Genomic DNA, 18947 nt, shown 5'->3' on the forward strand with positions numbered 1-18947 from the left:
AGGAGAGGACAATGATGGGGGTGATGGAGCAGAAGGCAATGATTGGGTTGACAGAGAGGGCAATGATGGGGGTGATGGGGCAGAAGGCAATGATTGGGTTGACAGAGAGGGCGATGATTGGGGTGATGGGGCAGTAGGCAATGATTGTGCTGACAGAGAGGGCAATGATGGGGTAATGGGATGGAAGGCAATGATTGGGTTGATGGAGAGGGCAATGATAGGGGTGGTGGGGGAGGAGGAAATAATGAAGGTGGTGAATGGGCAATAATGATTGTGATGGGGAGGAGGAAATAATGGAGGCAGTGTAATGGGCAATGATGGAGTGGTGGGGAAAAGACAATGATGGTGGTGGTGGAAAGGGCAATGATGGGGATGGTGGGGGAGGAGGAAATGATGGAGGTTGTGGAATAGGTAATGATGGGGAGAAGACAATTATGATGGCAGTGAAAAAGATAATGATGTGGTGGTGGGGAGGAGGCAATGATGAAGGTGGTGGAATGGGTAATGATGGGGTGGTGGGGAGGAGGAAATGATGTAGGTCATGGAATGAGTAATGATGGGGTGGTGGGGGAGAAGACAATAATAATGGCGGTGGAAAGGACGATGATGGGGTGGTGGGGGAGGAGGAAATGATTGAGGTGTTGGAATGAGTAATGATGGGGTGGTGGGGGAGAAGGCAATGATGGGGTGGTGGGGGAGAAGACATTGATGATGGTGGTGGAAAGGACAATGATGGGGTGGTGGGGAGGAGGAAATGATAGAGGTGGTGAAATGGGTAATGATGGGGCGGTGGGGGAGAAGGCAATGATGGGGTGGTGGGGAGAAGACAATGATGGTGGCAATGGAAAGGACAATGACGGAGGTGGTGGGGAGGAGGCAATAATGGAGGTGGTGGAATGGGCAATAATGGGGGTGGGGGAGAGGGCAATAATGGGATGCGAGGGGAGGAGGACAATAAGGTGTGTGAGGAAGGAGAATTTATAATGGATTTAGGAGCAGCTGGAGGAAGACATTATTATCGATTATTATGTCTAACACAGTCTCTTAGTATAAAGTGTACTCACTTATGCATAGCACAGTCCCTTAGTGTGTGTGTGTGTATATATATATATATATATATGTATATATACAGTATATACAGTACAGACCAAAAGTTTGGACACACTTTCTCATTTAAAGATTTTTCTGCATTTTCATGACTATGAAAATTGTACATTCACACTGAAGGCATCAAAACTTTGAATTAAGACATGTGGAATTATATACTTAACAAAAAAGTGTGAAACAAATGAAATTATGTCTTATATTCTAGGTTCTTCAAAGTAGCCACCTTTTGCTTTGATGACTGCTTTGCACAGTCTTGGCATTCTCATGATGAGCTTCAAGAGGTAGTCACCGGAAATGGTCTTCCAACAATCTTGAAGGAGTTCTCAGAGATGCTTAGCACTTGATGGCCCTTTTGCCTTCACTCTGCGGTACAGCTCACCCCAAACCATCTCGATTGGGTTCAGGTCTGGCGTAGCACCCCATCACTCTCCTTCTTGGTCAAATAGCCCTTACACTGCCTGGAGGTGTGTTTGGGGTCATTATCCTGTTGAAAAATAAATGATTGTCCAACTAAACGCAAACCAGATGGAATAGCATGCCTCTTCAAGATGCTGTGGTAGCCATGCTGGTTCAGTATGACTTCAATTTTGAATGAATCTCCAACAGTGTCACCAGCAAAGCACCCCCACACCATCACACCTCCTCCTCCATGCTTCACGGTAGGAACCAGGCACATAGAGTCCATCCGTTCACCTTTTCTGCGTCGCAGAAAGACACAGTGGTTGGAACCAAAAATCTCAAATTTGGACTCATCAGACCAAAGCACAGATTTCAACTGGTCTAATGTCCATTCCTTGTGTTCTTTAGCCTAAACAAGTCTCTTCTGCTTGTTGCCTGTCCTTAGCAGTGGTTTCCTAGCAGCTATTTTACCATGAAGGCCTGCTGCACAAAGTCTCCTCTTAACAGTTGTTGTAGAGATGTGTCTGCTGCTAGAACTCTGTGTGGCATTGACCTGGTCTCTAATCTGAGCTGCTGTTAACCTGCGATTTCTTAGGCTGGTGACTCGGACAAAACTTATCCTCAGAAGCAGAGGTGACTCTTGGTCTTCCTTTCCTGGGGCGGTCCTCATGTGAGCCAGTTTCTTTGTAGCGCTTGATGGTTTTTGCAACTGCACTTGGGGACACTTTCAAAGTTTTCCCAATTTTTCGGACTGACTGACCTTGATTTCTTAAAGTAATGATGGCCACTCATTTTTCTTTACTTAGCTGCTTTTTTCTTGCCATAATACAAATTCTAACAGTCAATTCAGTAGGACTATCAGCTGTGTATCCACCAGACTTCTGCACAACTGAAGAAATCTGGAACTTTTTAACCCCTTTCTGCCAGCTGACGGAATAGTACGTCAGCTGGCAGATCCCCTGCTTTGAGGTGGGCTCACCGCCGGAGCCCACCTCAAAGCAGGGGATCTGCCAGCTGACGTAAAGGATTGAGTGTATGCAATAGTGTAACTGAAGAAATCTGGAATTTTTTAATGGATAAATAAAAGGTATATTTCACTCTACAATTGGAATGATCGCTGGAGAAACAAAACGTTTTTTCTTTACAGTGGCGGCAAAAAAAATCTTTACAAGTTCAATGAAACAGCAGTTATAGAAGGATGTGACATCACTTCACGCTTCAGAAGCTTATCAGTCCTTGGTGAAGTCTTCTTAGGTGCGCCAGAGCCTGACTTTCTCTGCGGTACCATCCCAGGAGGCAATGATGCCGCCGACCGCTTCAGTTGATAAATTGCTTCTCTTGACACTCCCAGATCTCTAGCTACAGCAATCACCGAATCCCCCTTCTCAAGCAGAGTCAAGGCACAGGATTTCTCTTCCATTTTAAGCTTCTTTTGACCCATAGTGGGAGATAATAAAAAACTGAGGGAGATAATAAAAGACTGCCTAATAGCAAAACTGGCTGGGCTGCAGATAACAACCAATCAGAGTGCAGCTTTCGCTTAACCAGAGAAGTGAAAACTGAGCGTTGATTGGTTGATATTTGCAACAAAGCCAGCTTTAATATTAGACAGTTTTTTATTATCTCCCCCATTGTGCACACTTTTAAAAAGTGAAATTATGATGTGGATTTTATATGTAAAGTTTTTTTTTGCTGTGCAAGTGTAAAGATTTTTTTTGCCGGCACTGTACATGTGTGGATTTGTCCCAATCCGTTTTCCGTGTGAACTGTAACCATAGGCTGGATATATTCCTGTTTCTTCAATGCGGGTAAGCTGGCTTTGCCAAAAACTCATATATATATATATATATATATATATATATATATATGTCAAAATTGAAAAAAAATGAAAAAGATGGGCTTTAATGCCACGCCGTTGAGGCATTATTGTGCTGTTTTCCTTTTCTATTTTATATATATATATATATATATATATATATATATATATATATATATATATATGTATATATATTATTATTATGATTTATTTATATAGCACCATTAATTCCATGGTGCTGTACATGAGACAGGGGTTACATACAGGGTTATAGATATCGTTTACAGTAAACAAGTTTACAGTGACAGACTGGTACAGAGGGGAGAGGACCCTGTCCTTGCGGACTTACATTTTATGGGATAGTGGGGAAGAGGCAGAAGGTAGGGGGCGAGGCGGCGGCTCTGGCGATGGCGAGGCGGCGGCTCTGGCGATGGCGAGGCAGCAGAATGGCTATTGCAGGCTGTAGGCTTTCTTGAAGAGATGGGTTTTCAGGTTCTGTCTGAAGGATCCGAGGGTGGTGGATAATCGGACGTGTTGAGGCATGGAATTCCAGAGGATGGGGGATATTCGGGAGAAATCTTGGAGGCGGTTGTGTGAGGAACGAATAAGTGTGGAGGAGAGTAGGAGGTCTTGGGAGGATCGGAGATTACGTGAGGGAAGATATTGGGAGATTAGTTCAGAGATATAGGGAGGGGACAGGTTGTGGATGGCTTTGTAGATCAGTGTTAGTAGTTTGAACTGGATTCATTTGGGAATTGGGAGCCAGTGGAGCGATTTACAGAGGGGAGAAGCAGGGGAGTAGCGAGGAGAGAGGTGGATTAGCCGGGCAGCAGAGTTGAGGACAGACTTGAGCGGTGCAAGAGAGTTAGGGGAAGGCCACAGAGGAGGGTGTTGCAGTAGTCGAGGCGGGAGATGATGAGAGCATGCACAAGAGTTTTGGTAGATTGTGGGCTGAGGAAGGAACGGATTCTGGCAATATTTTTGAGTTGGAGGCGACAGGAGGTGGCAAGAGTTTGGACGTGCGGTTTGAAGGACAGGGCAGAGTCGAGAGTTACCTCGAGGCAGCGGATTTCAGGTGCGGGAGAGAGCGTGATGCCGTTTACCATAATAGACAGATCAGGTAGGGGGGATACATGAGATGGGGGAAAGATGATGAGTTTGGTTTTGTCTACATTGAGTTTTAGGAAGCGAGAGGTGAAGGAGGATATGGTTGACAGACACTTTGGGATTCTAGACAACAGAGAGGTGACATCTGGGCCAGAGAGGTAGATCTGAGTGTCGTCCGCATACCTATGGTACTGGAAGCTATGGCACTTTATGAGTTGTCCTAGGCCAAGGGTATAGATGGAAAAAAGTAGGGGCCCTAGGACAGAGCCTTGAGGGACTCCAACAGAGAGAGGGCGGGATATATATATGTAGCTTTGTTGCCTCAAAAGGAGGAAGACCCAGACACATTTCCTGCACAGGGGCCCCAAGCTGTCTGCGTCTGACCCTGGCAGTATACATATTGCGTGACAATCTTGCGGGCTCACGTTGAGCACCGCCAAGATCAAATGTTGCCAGCTCTATATGAGAGCTGACACCCTACAACAACGCCCACAATCAGTGCTAGCTCTGATCACGGGCGTTTGACCCCTCTGATGCCGCAGTCAGTAGTGACAGCGACATTGATGGGCATCACAGAGGGTTGGAGCTCCCTCTCTGCTCCCTTCAGCATAACGCGATTGCGATTGTGTTCTGCCGATAGTCTCCATGGTGACCCCGAGCTGAAAGATGGCTGCGGGGTCACCCAGAGACGGTGGCCTGTAAACTCCTGCTCGGAGCAGGAGTTGACATGCCTTCTCCCCACCTGTGAGATGCTGAGCTAATCCCCTGCAATGTTAAAGCATTGCAGAGTATTACATCAGTGATCAGGGCAGAGAAAGTTGAAGTACCATCCTGGGACAAGGTAAAAAATAAAATAAAAAGTTAATAAAAATATTTAAAAAATCACAAAATAAAGAACAAAAAAATGAAAAAATATTAATCCAATAAATACATTTATTTACAGTACAGACCAAAAGTTTGGACACACCTCCTCATTTAAAGATTTTTCCGTATTTTCATGACTATGAAAATTGTACATTCACACTGAAGGCATCAAAACTATGACATGTGGAATTATAAACTTAACAAAAAAGTGTGAAACTGAAATTATGTCTTATATTCTAGGTTCTTCAAAGTAGCCACCTTTTACTGTGATGACTGCTTTGCACACTCTTGGCATTCTCTTGATGAGCTTCAAGAGGTAGTCACTGGGAATGGTTTTCACTTCACAGGTGTGCCCTGTCTGGTTTAATAAGTGGGATTTCTTGCCTTATAAATGGGGTTGGGACCATCAGTTGTGTTGTGCAGAAGTCTGGTGGATACACAGCTGACAGTCCCACTGAATAGACTGTTAGAATTTGCATTATGGCAAGAAAAAAGCAGCTAAGTAAAGAAAAATGAGTGGCCATCATTACTTTAAAAGGCCACTGTCACCCCCTCCAGCCCTTATAAACTAAAAGAGCCACCTTGTGCAGCAGTAATGCTGCAGTCTAACAAGGTGGCTCTTTTAGTTTTTGTTTCTGTTATTCCCACAGTAAATGTATTTATAATTCTGCTGAAATACCTATCTTTGTCCATGGAGGCGGGACTGAAGCCTCCTCTTAGAAGCGCCCAACTGCCGTCAGTCATCTCTTGTGTAGATTTTCGCTGCCCCCTCAGCGCTGTTATTGTGTGAATTCCGGCGCCTGCGCTCTGCTCTTCTGCCTTGCACGGGCGCATAGAGCATTATCCGTCCGAGCGCTGGTGCTGGGTTCCTTTCTGCGCCTGTGCGGTCAGTGCGGCCAGCCTGTTACTGAATCCCCGCCCCGCACTGTGTTATGCATTATGCACAGTGTGGGGCTGGGATTCCTGGGCATGCGCACTGCGCTTCTCAGACGCTCCCCAGGTCCCCCGCCTTTCAGCGTTGCCGGAATATACAGGTATCGTTGCCGGCGTTTGGAACAGCCGCACAGAACAACGCTGGAAGGCGGGGGACCTGTGGAGCGTCTGACAAGCGCAGTGCGCATGCCCAGGAATCCCAGCCCCGCACTGTGCATACTGCATAACACAGTGCGGGGCGGGGATTCAGTAACAGGCTGGCCGCACTGACCGCATAGGCGCAGAAAGGAACCCGGCACCAGCGCTCGGACGGATAATGCTCTATACGCCTGTGCAAGGCAGAAGAGCAGAGCGCAGGCGCCGGAATTCACACAATAACAGCGCTGAGGGGGCGGCGAAAATCTACACAAGAGATGACTGACGGCAGTTGGGCGCTTCTAAGAGGAGGCTTCAGTCCCGCCTCCATGGACAAAGACAGGTATTTCAGCAGAATTATAAATACATTTATTGTGGGAATAACCGAAACAAAAGCTAAAAGAGCCACCTTGTTAGAATGCAGCATTACTGCTGCACAAGGGGGCTCTTTTAGTTTATAACGGCTGGAGGGAGGTGACAGTGGCCCTTTAAGAAATGAAGGTCAGTCAGTCTGAAAAATTGGGCAAATTTTGAAAGTGTCCCCAAGTGCAGTTGCAAAAACCATCAAGCGCTACAAAGAAACTGGCTCACATGAGGACCGCCCCAGGAAAGTAAGACCAAGAGTCACCTCTGCTTCTGAGGGTAAGTTTATCCGAGTCACCAGCCTCAGAAATCTCAGGTGAACAGCAGATCAGATTAGAGACCAGGTCAATGCCACACAGAGTTCTAGCAGCAGACACATCTCTGCAACAACTGTTAAGAGGAGACTTTGTGCAGCAGGCCTTCATGGTAAAATAGCTGCTAGGAAACCACTGATAAGGACAGGCAACAAGCAGAAGAGACTTGTTTGGGCTAAAGAACACAAGGAATGGACATTAGACCAGTGGAAATATGTGCTTTGGTCTGATGAATCCAAATTTGAGATCTTTGGTTCCAACCACCGTGTCTATGTGTGACGCAGAAAAGGTGAACGGATGGACTCTACATGCCTGGTTCCCACCGTGAAGCATGGAGGAGGAGGTGTGATGGTGTGGGGGTGCTTTGCTGGTGACACTGTTGGGGATTTATTCAAAATTGAAGTCATACTGAACCAGCATGGCTACCGCAGCATCTTGCAGCGGCTTGCTATTCCATCCGGTTTGTGTTTAGTTGTACAATCATTTATTTTTCAACAGGACAATGACCCCAAACACACCTCCAGGCAGTGTAAGGGCTATTTGACCAAGAAGGACAGTTATAAAGTGCTACGCCAGATGACCTGGCCTCCACAGTCACCAGACCTGAACCCAATCGAGATGGTTTGGGGTGAGCTGGACAGCAGAGTGAAATAAAAAAGGCCAACACGTGCTAAGCATCTCTGGGAACTCCTTCAAGATTGTTGGAAGATCATTCCCGGTGACTACCTCTTGAAGCTCATCAAGAGAATGCCAAGAGTGTACAAAGCAGTCATCAAAGCAAAAGGTAGCTACTTTGCAAAACCTAGAATATAAGACATATTTTCCATTGTTTCACACTTTTTTACTTTTTTTGTTAAGTATATAATTCCACATGTGTTAATTCATAGTTTTGATGCCTTCAGTGTGAATGTACAATTTTCATAGTCATGAAAATACAGAAAAATCTTTACATGAGAAGGTGTGTCCAAACTTTTCGTCTGTACTGTATGTAAAAACAAAAAAAGTACACATAGTTGGCATTGCCGCATCCACAATGACCCACCTAGTTAACCCCTTCAGTGTGCACCATAAAAAATAAATAAAAAATTAGGCAAAAAACTATGCTTTCTCATCATACCACCGAACAAAAATTGGAATAAAATGTGATAAAAAACAAATGCAAATAAAAATGGGGTCTCTGAAAACGTCATCTTGTCCCGCAATAAAAGAGCCACCTTAGAGCTCAGTCAGCGGAAAAGTAACAAAAGTTATAGCTCTCAGAATAAAGCGATAAAAAAAAACCCCCTCAATTCTTGAATTGCTGGTTTTTATTCATTTTGCATCACAAAAATTGGAATAGAAATCAATAAAAAAACTCATGTGGCCGAAAATGGTAGCAATAAAAACGTCAACTCGTCCCACAAAAAAACAAGCCATCACACTACTCTGTCAGCCAAAATACGGAAAAATTATAATTTTATACCTTCTGCGGACATCCCCGCTATCATTATGGGCGACTTCAACATCTCCATTGACACTTCCCTCTCAGCTGCCACTAAACTTCTATCTCTCACTAACTCCTTCGGCCTCACTCAATGGTCTTCTACAGCCACTCACAAAGACGGTCACACACTGGACCTCATCTTCACCCACCTCTGCTCCCTATCTAACCTCTCTAACTCACCTCTTCTACTCTCTGACCACAACCTTCTCACATTCTCATCTCTCTCCACTCCATGTCTACAATCCCCACCCCACAAACTTTCACACCCTCGCAGAAATCTTAAACACCTTGACTTACATTCATTCTCTGAATCCCTCCTCCCTCTCACAGACAAGTTCCTTACACAATGCAGATGACGCTGCCGCTCTATATAACACCACAATAGCTGTAGCTTTGGAATCTGCTGCCCCACTTACACATACCAAAGCTCGCAAAATCAACAGACAGCCCTGGCACACCAGCCTGAACTGAGGCGAGCTTCCAGGGCTGCTGAGCGCAGATGGAAAAGATCCCACTCCAACGAGCACTTCATCGCATTCAAACAGTCCCTCACTACTTTCAAGACCACACTCGCCACAGCTAAACAAACCTACTTCTCATCTCTCATATCCTCTCTGTCTCACAACCCTAAACAGTTATTCATCACCTTCAATTCTCTCCTCCGTCCCCCAGCACCTCCTTCCTCCCCACTTATCTCCGCTGAGGACTTTGCTTCATTTTTCAAGCAGAAGACTGATAGCATCAGAGACAGTTTTGGTCATCAACCCCCAGAGCCCTTCCTCCTGACTTCCCAGCCCTCCACCTCCAAAACCAACTTCTCCACCATTACAGAAGATCAACTCTCCACTCTACTCTCAAGATCGCATCTCACCACCTGTGCACTTGACCCGCTCCCATCCCACCTCATCCCAAACCTCACCACAGTCTTCATCCCAACCCTAACCCATCTCTTCAACCTATCACTAACAACTGGTGTTTTCCCCTCTAGCTTTAAAAATGCCTCCATCACACCTATCCTCAAAAAGCCCTCTCTTGACCCATCCTCTGTATCTAGCTATCGCCCTATATCACTTCTCCCTTATGCCTCCAAACTACTGGAACAATATGTTTACCTTGAACTGTCCTCCCATATCTCTTCTTGCCCCCTCTTTGACCGCTTACAATCTGGCTTCCGGTCACACCATTCCACTGAAACTACCCTAACTAAGGTCACCAATGACCTCTTAACCGCCAAGAGCAAGCGACACTACTCTGTCCTCCTCCTCCTAGACCTGTCGGCTGCCTTTGACACAGTGAACCATTCCCTATTATTACAGACCCTCTCATCCCTTGGCATCACAGACTTGGCCCTATCCTGGATCTCATCATACCTAACAGACCAGACATTCAGCGTCTCCCACTCACACACCACCTCCTCACCTCGCCCCATATCTGTCTGAGTCCCACAAGGTTCAGTCCTTGGGCCCCTGCTCTTCTCCATTTACACCTTTGGCATGGGACAGCTCATCGACTCTCATGGCTTTCAGTATCACCAATATGCTAATGACACACAGATCTATATATCTGGACCAGATATCACCTCCCTACTAACCAGAATCCCTCAATGTCTGTCCACTATTTCATCCTTCTTCTCCGCTAGATTTCTCAAACTTAACATGGACAAAACATAATTCATCATCTTTCCCCCATTTCACGCGACCCCCCCAGCGAACCTATCCATTACAGTAAATGGCTGCCCACTCTCCCGAGTCCCACAAGCTTGCTGCCTCGGGGTAATCCTTGATGCTGATCTCTCCTTCAAACCACATATCCAAGCCCTTTCCACTTCCTGCTGACTTCAACTCAAAAATATTTCACAAATCCGTTCATTCCTCAACCAAGAATCTGCAAAAACCCTAGTCCATGCCCTCATCATCTCTCGCCTTGACTACTGCAACCTCCTGCTCTGTGGCCTCCCCTCTAACACTCTCGCACCCCTCCAATCTATTCTAAACTCTGCTCCCCGACTAATCCACCTGTCCCCCCGCTATTCCCCGGCCTCTCCCCTCTGTCAATCCCTTCATTGGCTCCCCATTGCCCAGAGACTCCAGTACAAAACCCTAACCATGACGTACAAAGCCATCCACAACCTGTCTCCTCCATACATCTGTGACCTCGTCTCCCGGTACTTACCTACACGCAACCTCCGATCCTCACAAGATCTCCTACTCTACTCCCCTCTTATCTCCTCTTCCCACAATCGTATACAAGATTTCTCTCGCGTATCACCCCTACTCTGGAACCCTCTACCACAACACATCAGACTCTCGCCTACCATCGAAACCTTCAAAAAGAACCTGAAGACCCACCTCTTCTGCCAAGCCTACAACCTGCAGTAACCACCGATCGACCAAACCGCTGCATGACCAGCTCTATCCTCACCTACTGTATCCTCACCCATCCCTTGTAGATTGTGAGCCTTCGCGGGCAGGGTCCTCTCTCCTCCTGTACCAGTTATGACTTGTATTGTTTAAGATTATTGTACTTGTTTTTATTATGTATGCCCCTCCTCACATGTAAAGCGCCATGGAATAAATGGCGCTATAACAATAAATAATAATAACTATCTAAATATGGGTATGCACAATAAAAAGCATTTTTCTAGTATGTGACAGCAGTCAAACATAAAAAAAGATATAATCTGGTATTGCTGTAATCGCACCGACCCAAGGAATAAAGTCACCTAATCACTTATACTGCATGAGGAAACATGTAAAAAAAATAAAAAATAAAACAAATTATTCACCTGCTGTTGATTTGTTAATTCTACCTACCAAAGATCGAAGTAAAGCTCGGCGCACATTTGTCCTGCGCTGAGCGCTTACATCGGGATTTCCGTATAAATCTCTGAAATACGGGATTCAGATAGAATCGCTAGAAGAAGATTCCCTATAATGAGGTAGATGGATGCACTGTGGACTCTGTCTGGACTGTGATCCGGCAGTGTCTGTAATTTTAGGTGTGCATAAAAGTGTCTTCTGCCACAGTTTTATGCACTTCTAAAGTGAAGGACAATGCTGAACAGAGGCCAGAAAGAGTCCAGAGTAACTCTGCTGCCTCATAATAGTGAGTGGCTCCCTCAGGTTTTTTTTTCTGAATCAGAGATTTAGATGGAAACCCCGATTTAACTGCTTAGTGTAGAGCGCCGGATAAATGTGATCCCAAACGTTATGTAAAATGTTCCCCCAAAATCTTCAACTCAATCCGCATAAAAAGCTAATCCCCACTTTGGTCCGTAATCTGTTAATGGAAATATAGGAGGCTTCCATGTTACTGGTAGTACAAAGGCTCTGGAAAAGTGCTATTGCTTCTCACCCACCAAAAGAAATTCAGCAAATTCTCTGCTCCCAAATGCCCTCCGCAGTTGACCTGAACCACTTTTAGCATCCACATGTTTGGCATTTCTGTAGCAATGACAGCCCTCTTAATTTACAGGTGCATGTCTCCAGAAGCATGAGCTGGGCATAATGTACTGGGCCTACAACGTGTTGGCACTATAATAGCAGTTTGCAATTTTCACTAAGGATCAACTTTTGGTGCCATTTTTACTCATTTTCTAGTTTGAAAATATAAAATCTGGGGCTACAACAAAATTTTGGTCGTAAAAAATTTAATTTCTTTTTCTTCACTGCCCAATGGTATAAAATTCTGTGACACACCTGTGGTGTCAATATGATCACTGCACCCCTTGATGAATTCATTGAGAGGCGTAGTTTGTAAAATGGTGTCACTTATGGGGTGTTCTGATGTACCTCATGGACTCTATCAATGTGACATGTTACCCTCAAACCAGTCCAGCAAAATTTGAACTCCAATATGGCACTACTTCCCTTCTGAGCTTGGCATGGTGCCTCAAAAGTAGTATTCCCCCACATATGGGGTATTAGGGGTATCGGCATACTCAGGAGTAATTACACAACAAAGAATGGGGTCAATTTTCTCCTACTATCCTTGTAAAATGAAAACAACCTTTTTGTAAGAAAAATATATTGTTTTAATTTTTACAGATCAACATTGTAAATCTCTGTAACGCACCTGTGGGTTCACGGTGTTTACCAAACATCTACGTAAATTCCTTGATGGGTCTAGTTTCCAAAACAGGGTCACTTGTGGTGAGTTTCTACTGTTTAGGCACATAAGGGTCTCCCCAAACACGACATCAAATTTGCAGAACATTACATAAAAATCTGAGTTCCAAAACGTCACTCCATCCCTTCTGAGTCGTGCCATATGCCCAAACAGTAGTTTTCCCCCACGTATGGGGGGGTGTTGGTGTACTCGGGAGAAATTGCACAACATTTTTTGGGGTCCATTTTCTCCTGCTACCCTTGTGAAAATAAAAAAATTAGGTCTAAAGTAACATTTTTGTGAGATAAAGTTAAATGTTCAATTTTTCTACCCACATTATTTCAGTTACTATGAAGGACAAGAAGGGTTAATAAACTTCTTGAATGTGTTTTGAGCACCTTGATTGGTGCAGTTTTAAGAATGGTGTCATTTTGGGGTATTTTCTGCCATGTAGACCACCACTTAAGGTCAGTTCAAATGAGATGTGATCCCTAAAAAAAATGGTTTTGTAAATTTTGTTGAAAAAAATAGAAGTCGTTGATCAACTTTTAACCCACATAACTTCCTAACAAAAAAAAATAATTATTATTATTTAAAAAATTGTGCTGATGTGAAGTAGACATGTGGGAAATTTTATTTATCACATATTTTGTGTGACATAGCACTCTAATTTAAGGGCATAAAAATGAAAAGTTTGAATATTGCAAAATTTTCTAAATTTTCACCAAATTTCTGACAAGTTGTATTGAACAAATTGAACGAAACGCCTCTGCGTTCCGGGCACCGCCTCCTCTTCCTTCATTAGTGTCCCCGGCACCTGCGCTGTAAGTTCGAAGAGCAGGACAACTGCGCATGCCCGAAAAAAAAAAATAACAGCGCAGGCACCAGGGACGCTAATGAAGGAAGAGGAGGCGGCGCCCGGCGCGCAGAGGCCATGAGTGACAGCTGTGAGGCATCTGGATTAGGGGGGAAAGACCAGCCCCCCTGGCGATTTCACAGGTATGGGGGACAAATTTCAAAAGCGATTATTGCAGCAGTGCCAGGGACCCAAATTAAAATAACCACCTTGTCAGAATGGAGCATTAGTGCTGCACAAGGTGGTTCTTTTAGTTACAAACGCCTGGGGGGTGACAGGTTCCCTTTAAGCTGAACATTACCGGTTCTCTATTTTTATGAGGTGTCTGTAAATTAATGGTTAATACTAAGACCCTTGACAAATACATAAATGATCATGTTGATGATATGTTTCTGTCCTCAATAGGGTCCTACTTCAGTCAAAGCTGCGCTCCGGGATCCCCCATTGATTCCAATCTCTGCAAACTGTGTATTGGTGATCCACAAAACCCAGAGGCAAATACAACATGTTCTCTAAGTGACAAAGAGGCGTATTATGGCAATAAAGGGGCCGTCAGGTAAAATAACAGTGAGACCGGTCCTATCCAAAACATTCGCACAATATTTGCAATATATACATAAGTACCGGCTATGGCAGAAGTCTTACAGTATGTATTTTCCCAATATCTGTGTAATGTCTGTTCTGATTTTTGCTACTCTTTTAATGGAACCTGTGAACTGATTCATAAAACCTGAGCCATGAGTAGCTTTAATAAGAAACAGCTTATCCCAACATCACCCACCTAAGCATGTCTATATCGGGAGAGACCTGTCCATATAGGCGAGTGGGACAGGGAGATACCGGCAGGTGTATAGATCTGCTCCGAGTCACCTCATCCATGGTTCTCATGTCGTCAGTTGCAGCATCTCAAGCTAAAATCAACTCCAGTAATGAAGCTTATCTATGATTCATGGTGCCCGTGGTTTGGGGAGCACAAATCAGTTGACAGTTTTCCTTTAAGTGACAATTTAGTCATTTGTCTGGGTTTTCCTCTGGATTTGTGTGCTCTAACACAGAGTGTTTAATATATATTTGCCATATGTTCTAGGTAGGTTCCTAGCACATATGACAAAAAAGTCCATAGGTCCTCATGAACCAAATAAAGGTCAAAAGAGTTTTCTTGTGGCCTTCCTTGTGCCAATGTATGTCAGCATACCTTTATTTGCATTGAGTAATACAGCAGTCTGAGATGTAAAAAAAAAAAAAAGCATGCAGTGCGGTATACATTTTCTAAACATAGCAGTCTATGGGTGATGGAAGTCAGTGCATGCTTGCAATCTAAAAATAATTACAATGTAAATAAGCGTCAATGAGACACAAAATAATGAATACACTGTGTGTGCAGAATTATTAGGCAAGTTGTTTTTTGATCACATGATACTTTTTATACATGTTGTCCTACTCCAAGCTGTTCAGGCTTGAGAGCCAACTACCAATTAAGTAAATCAGGTGATTTGCATCTCTGTAATGAGAAGAGGTGTTGTCTAGTGACATCAAAACCATATATAAGGTGTGCTTAATTATTAGGCAACTTCCTTTCCTTTGGCAAAATGGGTCAGAAGAGAGATTTGACGGGCTTTGAGAAGTCCAAAATTGTGAGATGTCTTGCAGAGGGATGCAGCAGTCTTGAAATTGCCAAACTTTTGAAGCGTGATCACAGAACAATCAAGCATTTCATGGCAAATAGCCAACAGGGTCGAAAGAAGCGTGTTGGGCAAAAAAGGCACAAAATAACTGCCCGTGAATAGAGGAAAATCAAGCGTGAAGCTGCCAAGATGCCATTTGCCACCAGTTTTGCCATATTTCAGAGCTGCAACGTTACTGGAGTTACAAAAGGCACAAGGTGTGCAATACTCAGGGACATGGCCTAGGTAAGGAAGGCTGAAAAACGACCACCTTTGAACAAGAAACATAAGATAAAACATCAAGACTGGGCCAAGAAATATCTTAAGACTGACTTTTCAAAGGTTTTATGGACTGATGAAATGAGAGTGACTCTTGATGGGCCAGAGGCTAGATCAGTAAAGGGCAGAGAGCTCCACTCCGACTCAGACACCAGCAAGGTGGAGGTGGGGTACTGGTACGGGCTGGTATCATCAAAGATGAACTTGTGGGACCTTTTCGGGTTGAGGATGGAGTGAAGCTCAACTCCCAGACCTATTGCCAGTTTCTGGAAGACAACTTCTTCAAGCAGTGGTACAGGAAGAAGCCGGTATCGTTCAAGAAAAACATGATTTTCATGCAGGACAATGCTCCATCACATGCCTCCAACTACTCAACAGCGTGGCTGGCTGATCTCAAAGTAAAGATCTCAAAGAAGAAAAAATAATGACATGGCCCCCTTGTTCACCTGATCTGAACCCCATAGAGAACCTGTGGTCCCTCATAAAATGTGAGATCTACAGGGAGGGAAAACAGAACACCTCTCAGAACAGTGTCTGGGAGGCTGTGGTGGCTGCTGCACGCAATGTTGATCGTAAACAGATCAAGCAACTGACAGAATCTATGGATGAAGGCTGTTGAGTGTCATCATAAAGAAAGGTGGCTATATTGGTCACTAACTTTGGGGGGTTTTGTTGTTGTATGTCAGAAATGTTTATTTCTAAATTTTGTGCAGTTAATTGGTTTACCTGGTGAAAATGAACAAGTGAGATGAGAATATATTTGGTTTTTATTAAGTTGCCTAATAATTCTGCACAGTAATGGTCACCTGCACAAACAGATATCCTCCTAAGATAGCCAAATCTAAAAAAAAAAAACACTCCAACTTCCCAAAATATTAAGCTTTGATATTTGAGTCTTTTTCGTTGATTGAGAACATAGTTGTTGAGAAATAATAAAAAATAATCCTCTAAAATACAACTTGCCTAATAATTCTGTATAATAAACAAACCACCAGATTGCAAAATACCAAAACAATATGGTACAGTACAGACCAAAAGTTTGGACACACCTTCTCATTTAAAGATTTTTCTGTACTTTCATGACTATGAAAATTGTACATTCACACTGAAGGCATCAAAACTATGAATTAACACATGTGGAATTATATACTTAACAAAAAAGTGTGAAACAACTGAAATTATGTCTTAGGCTATGTGCACACGTTGCGGTTTTTACCGCGGAACCGCAGCGATTTTGATGCTGCGGGTCCGCAGTAGTTTCCAATGCATCTACAGTAAACATGTAAGCCAATGGAAAACCGCAAACCGCTGTGCACATGCTGCGGGAAAAACCGCGCAGAAACGCAGCGGTTTACAACCCGCAGCATGTCACGTCTTTGTGCAGAATCGCAGCGATTCTGCACACATAGAAATGCATTGATCCGCTTACTTCCCGCATGGGGCTGTGCCCACCATGCGGGAAGTAAGCGGATAATGTGCGGTTGCTACCCGGGGTGGAGGAGAGGAGACTCTCCTCCAGGCCCTGGGAACCATATTTGTGGTAAAAAAAACCAATTAAAATAAAAAAAAAATGATATACTCACCTCTCAGCGCTGCACGCGGCCGTCCGGTCTCAGGTTTGCTATGCGAGCAGGACCTGCGGTGACGTCGCGGTCACATGACCGTGACATCACGAAGGTCCTTCTCGCACAGCATCTTTGGAACCGGACCGCCGCCTGCAGCACCGAGGAGATTGGGACGTCAGAGGGTGAGTATAACGATTTTTTATTTTATTTTTAACATTACTATTGATGCTGCATATGCAGCATCAATAGTAAAACCAGTGCAGGAGTAAAACCCGCAGCGGAAACCGCAAGACAAAACGTGATAAATCTGCAGGGATAACCGCAGTGGTTTTGCCCTGCAGATTTATCAAATCCGCTGCGGGAGAACCCGCAGGGACCCGAACCTACGTGTGCACATAGCCTTATATTCTAGGTTCTTCAACGTAGCCACCTTTTGCTTTGATGACTGCTTTGCACACTCTTGGCATTCTCTTGATGAGCTGCTAGAGGTAGTTAATTCATAGTTTTGATGCCTTCAGTGTGAATGTACAATTTTCATAGTCATGAAAATACAGAAAAATTTTTACATGAGAAGGTGTGTCCAAACTTTTGGTCTGTACTGTATGTATATTTAAAAATGCATATATGTACTGTATATCCACAGAATTAATAGTAGTATAATTAAAAAAGTTAAACCTATTAAGATTGGTGCAATGTCATACACACAAGTAGCAAAAGTAATCTGTTTGATCAATCTGTAGATGTCAGTGCTTGATTTATCGATAATGGCATATGGGTGTCCCTATAATATACATGTAATCAAGATGTCAGATGACCTGGCCAGGCAAGTGCATAAGAATGGTAAAAATACAAGTAAAAAAGCTCCAGTTTATGCATGTATCTCTATGTGGAAGAGTGAGCAAAAAGAGTAACACATGATGTCTGGGCAAAGAGTGGTGTAAACAGAATAAATATCAAGCCACAGATCTAAATACATGGGTCTATCATCATTCCCTTGGCACTGGGGCAGCTACTCACCATGGTATACTCCTTGCTATGCTCACAGGAGCTCTCTTAGATCATTTCTAGCTTGAGATTCCATCACAACCAGTGACTTTACACATGCCTTTGTATTTAGCAATGGGCAATGTTTTTTTAATTGTCTGGACAACTTTACGCACAGTGCCACATATCTCCTCTCCAGTAATTTACTAGTTACTTTGTCACAGTATAGTATAATCCCTATACAATTCCCAAACTAAAACTGAAGCAAATTGAAATTGACATCCAGAATATGTAACATGAGGCTCTGGAGAAGACATTCCCAAGCAGGGTAAGAGGAGCACAACTTTGCAGAGTAGCTGGTGGGAACCACTTCCAGCATCTCCTGTACTGGATAAGTCCATGAAACATAAGAAAATATATCCCAGCATCGTCTTTTTGAATTACATTTACATTTACCTCGACTTTGTGGTGAGCTGATTTTTTTTCTTTTTTTTTAATTAATAGACAAGTTCACTATTCTGTTATTATTTGTGTCACTGTACAAACCACACAAGGGGAAACTGTTCTATTATTCATGTCTCACCTTGTAACTTACATCTTTATTACTTTAGCTCAGTTAAACTTTTCCCTTTGATTTTAGGTGTTTGGTGGAGAAGGGAGATGTGGCGTTCGTACTGCACACTGCTGTATATGAAAATACAGACGGTAAGAAACCTGTCACGGTGGCTATCATCACTTCTCACAGAAAAGCCATGAGGCAGGCGAGTCGAGAAGTCCAGGGTAAAATACCAAGAGTGTTTGTCAAAGGCAGGGGGACAAGACAAAAGAGAAAATAGGTCACAGGCTAAGCTCAGAAATCCAAAGTGGTAGCAGATTGAGACAAAGGGGTTAGGCTACGTTCACATTAGCGTTTCCCAACGCAGCGTCGGGAAACGATGTGGCGACGCATGCGTCATGCGCCCCTATATTTA

At 43.8% G+C, this 18947-nt stretch overlaps 1 protein-coding gene across 1 annotated transcript in view; it reads left to right on the forward strand.

The window, feature by feature from the left end:
• LOC138638528 (saxiphilin-like) overlaps positions 1-18947 on the forward strand; it is a 194266-nt gene that overhangs the window by 157530 nt on the left and 17789 nt on the right. Inside the window, exons 16-17 of the mRNA XM_069727906.1 lie at positions 13890-14040; positions 18617-18681. Coding sequence (XP_069584007.1) covers positions 13890-14040; positions 18617-18681 — 216 coding nt within the window. The remainder of the gene's footprint in view (positions 1-13889; positions 14041-18616; positions 18682-18947) is intronic.

Source organism: Ranitomeya imitator, chromosome 5 (genome assembly GCF_032444005.1).
Source record: "Ranitomeya imitator isolate aRanImi1 chromosome 5, aRanImi1.pri, whole genome shotgun sequence".
NCBI lineage: Eukaryota > Metazoa > Chordata > Amphibia > Anura > Dendrobatidae > Ranitomeya > Ranitomeya imitator.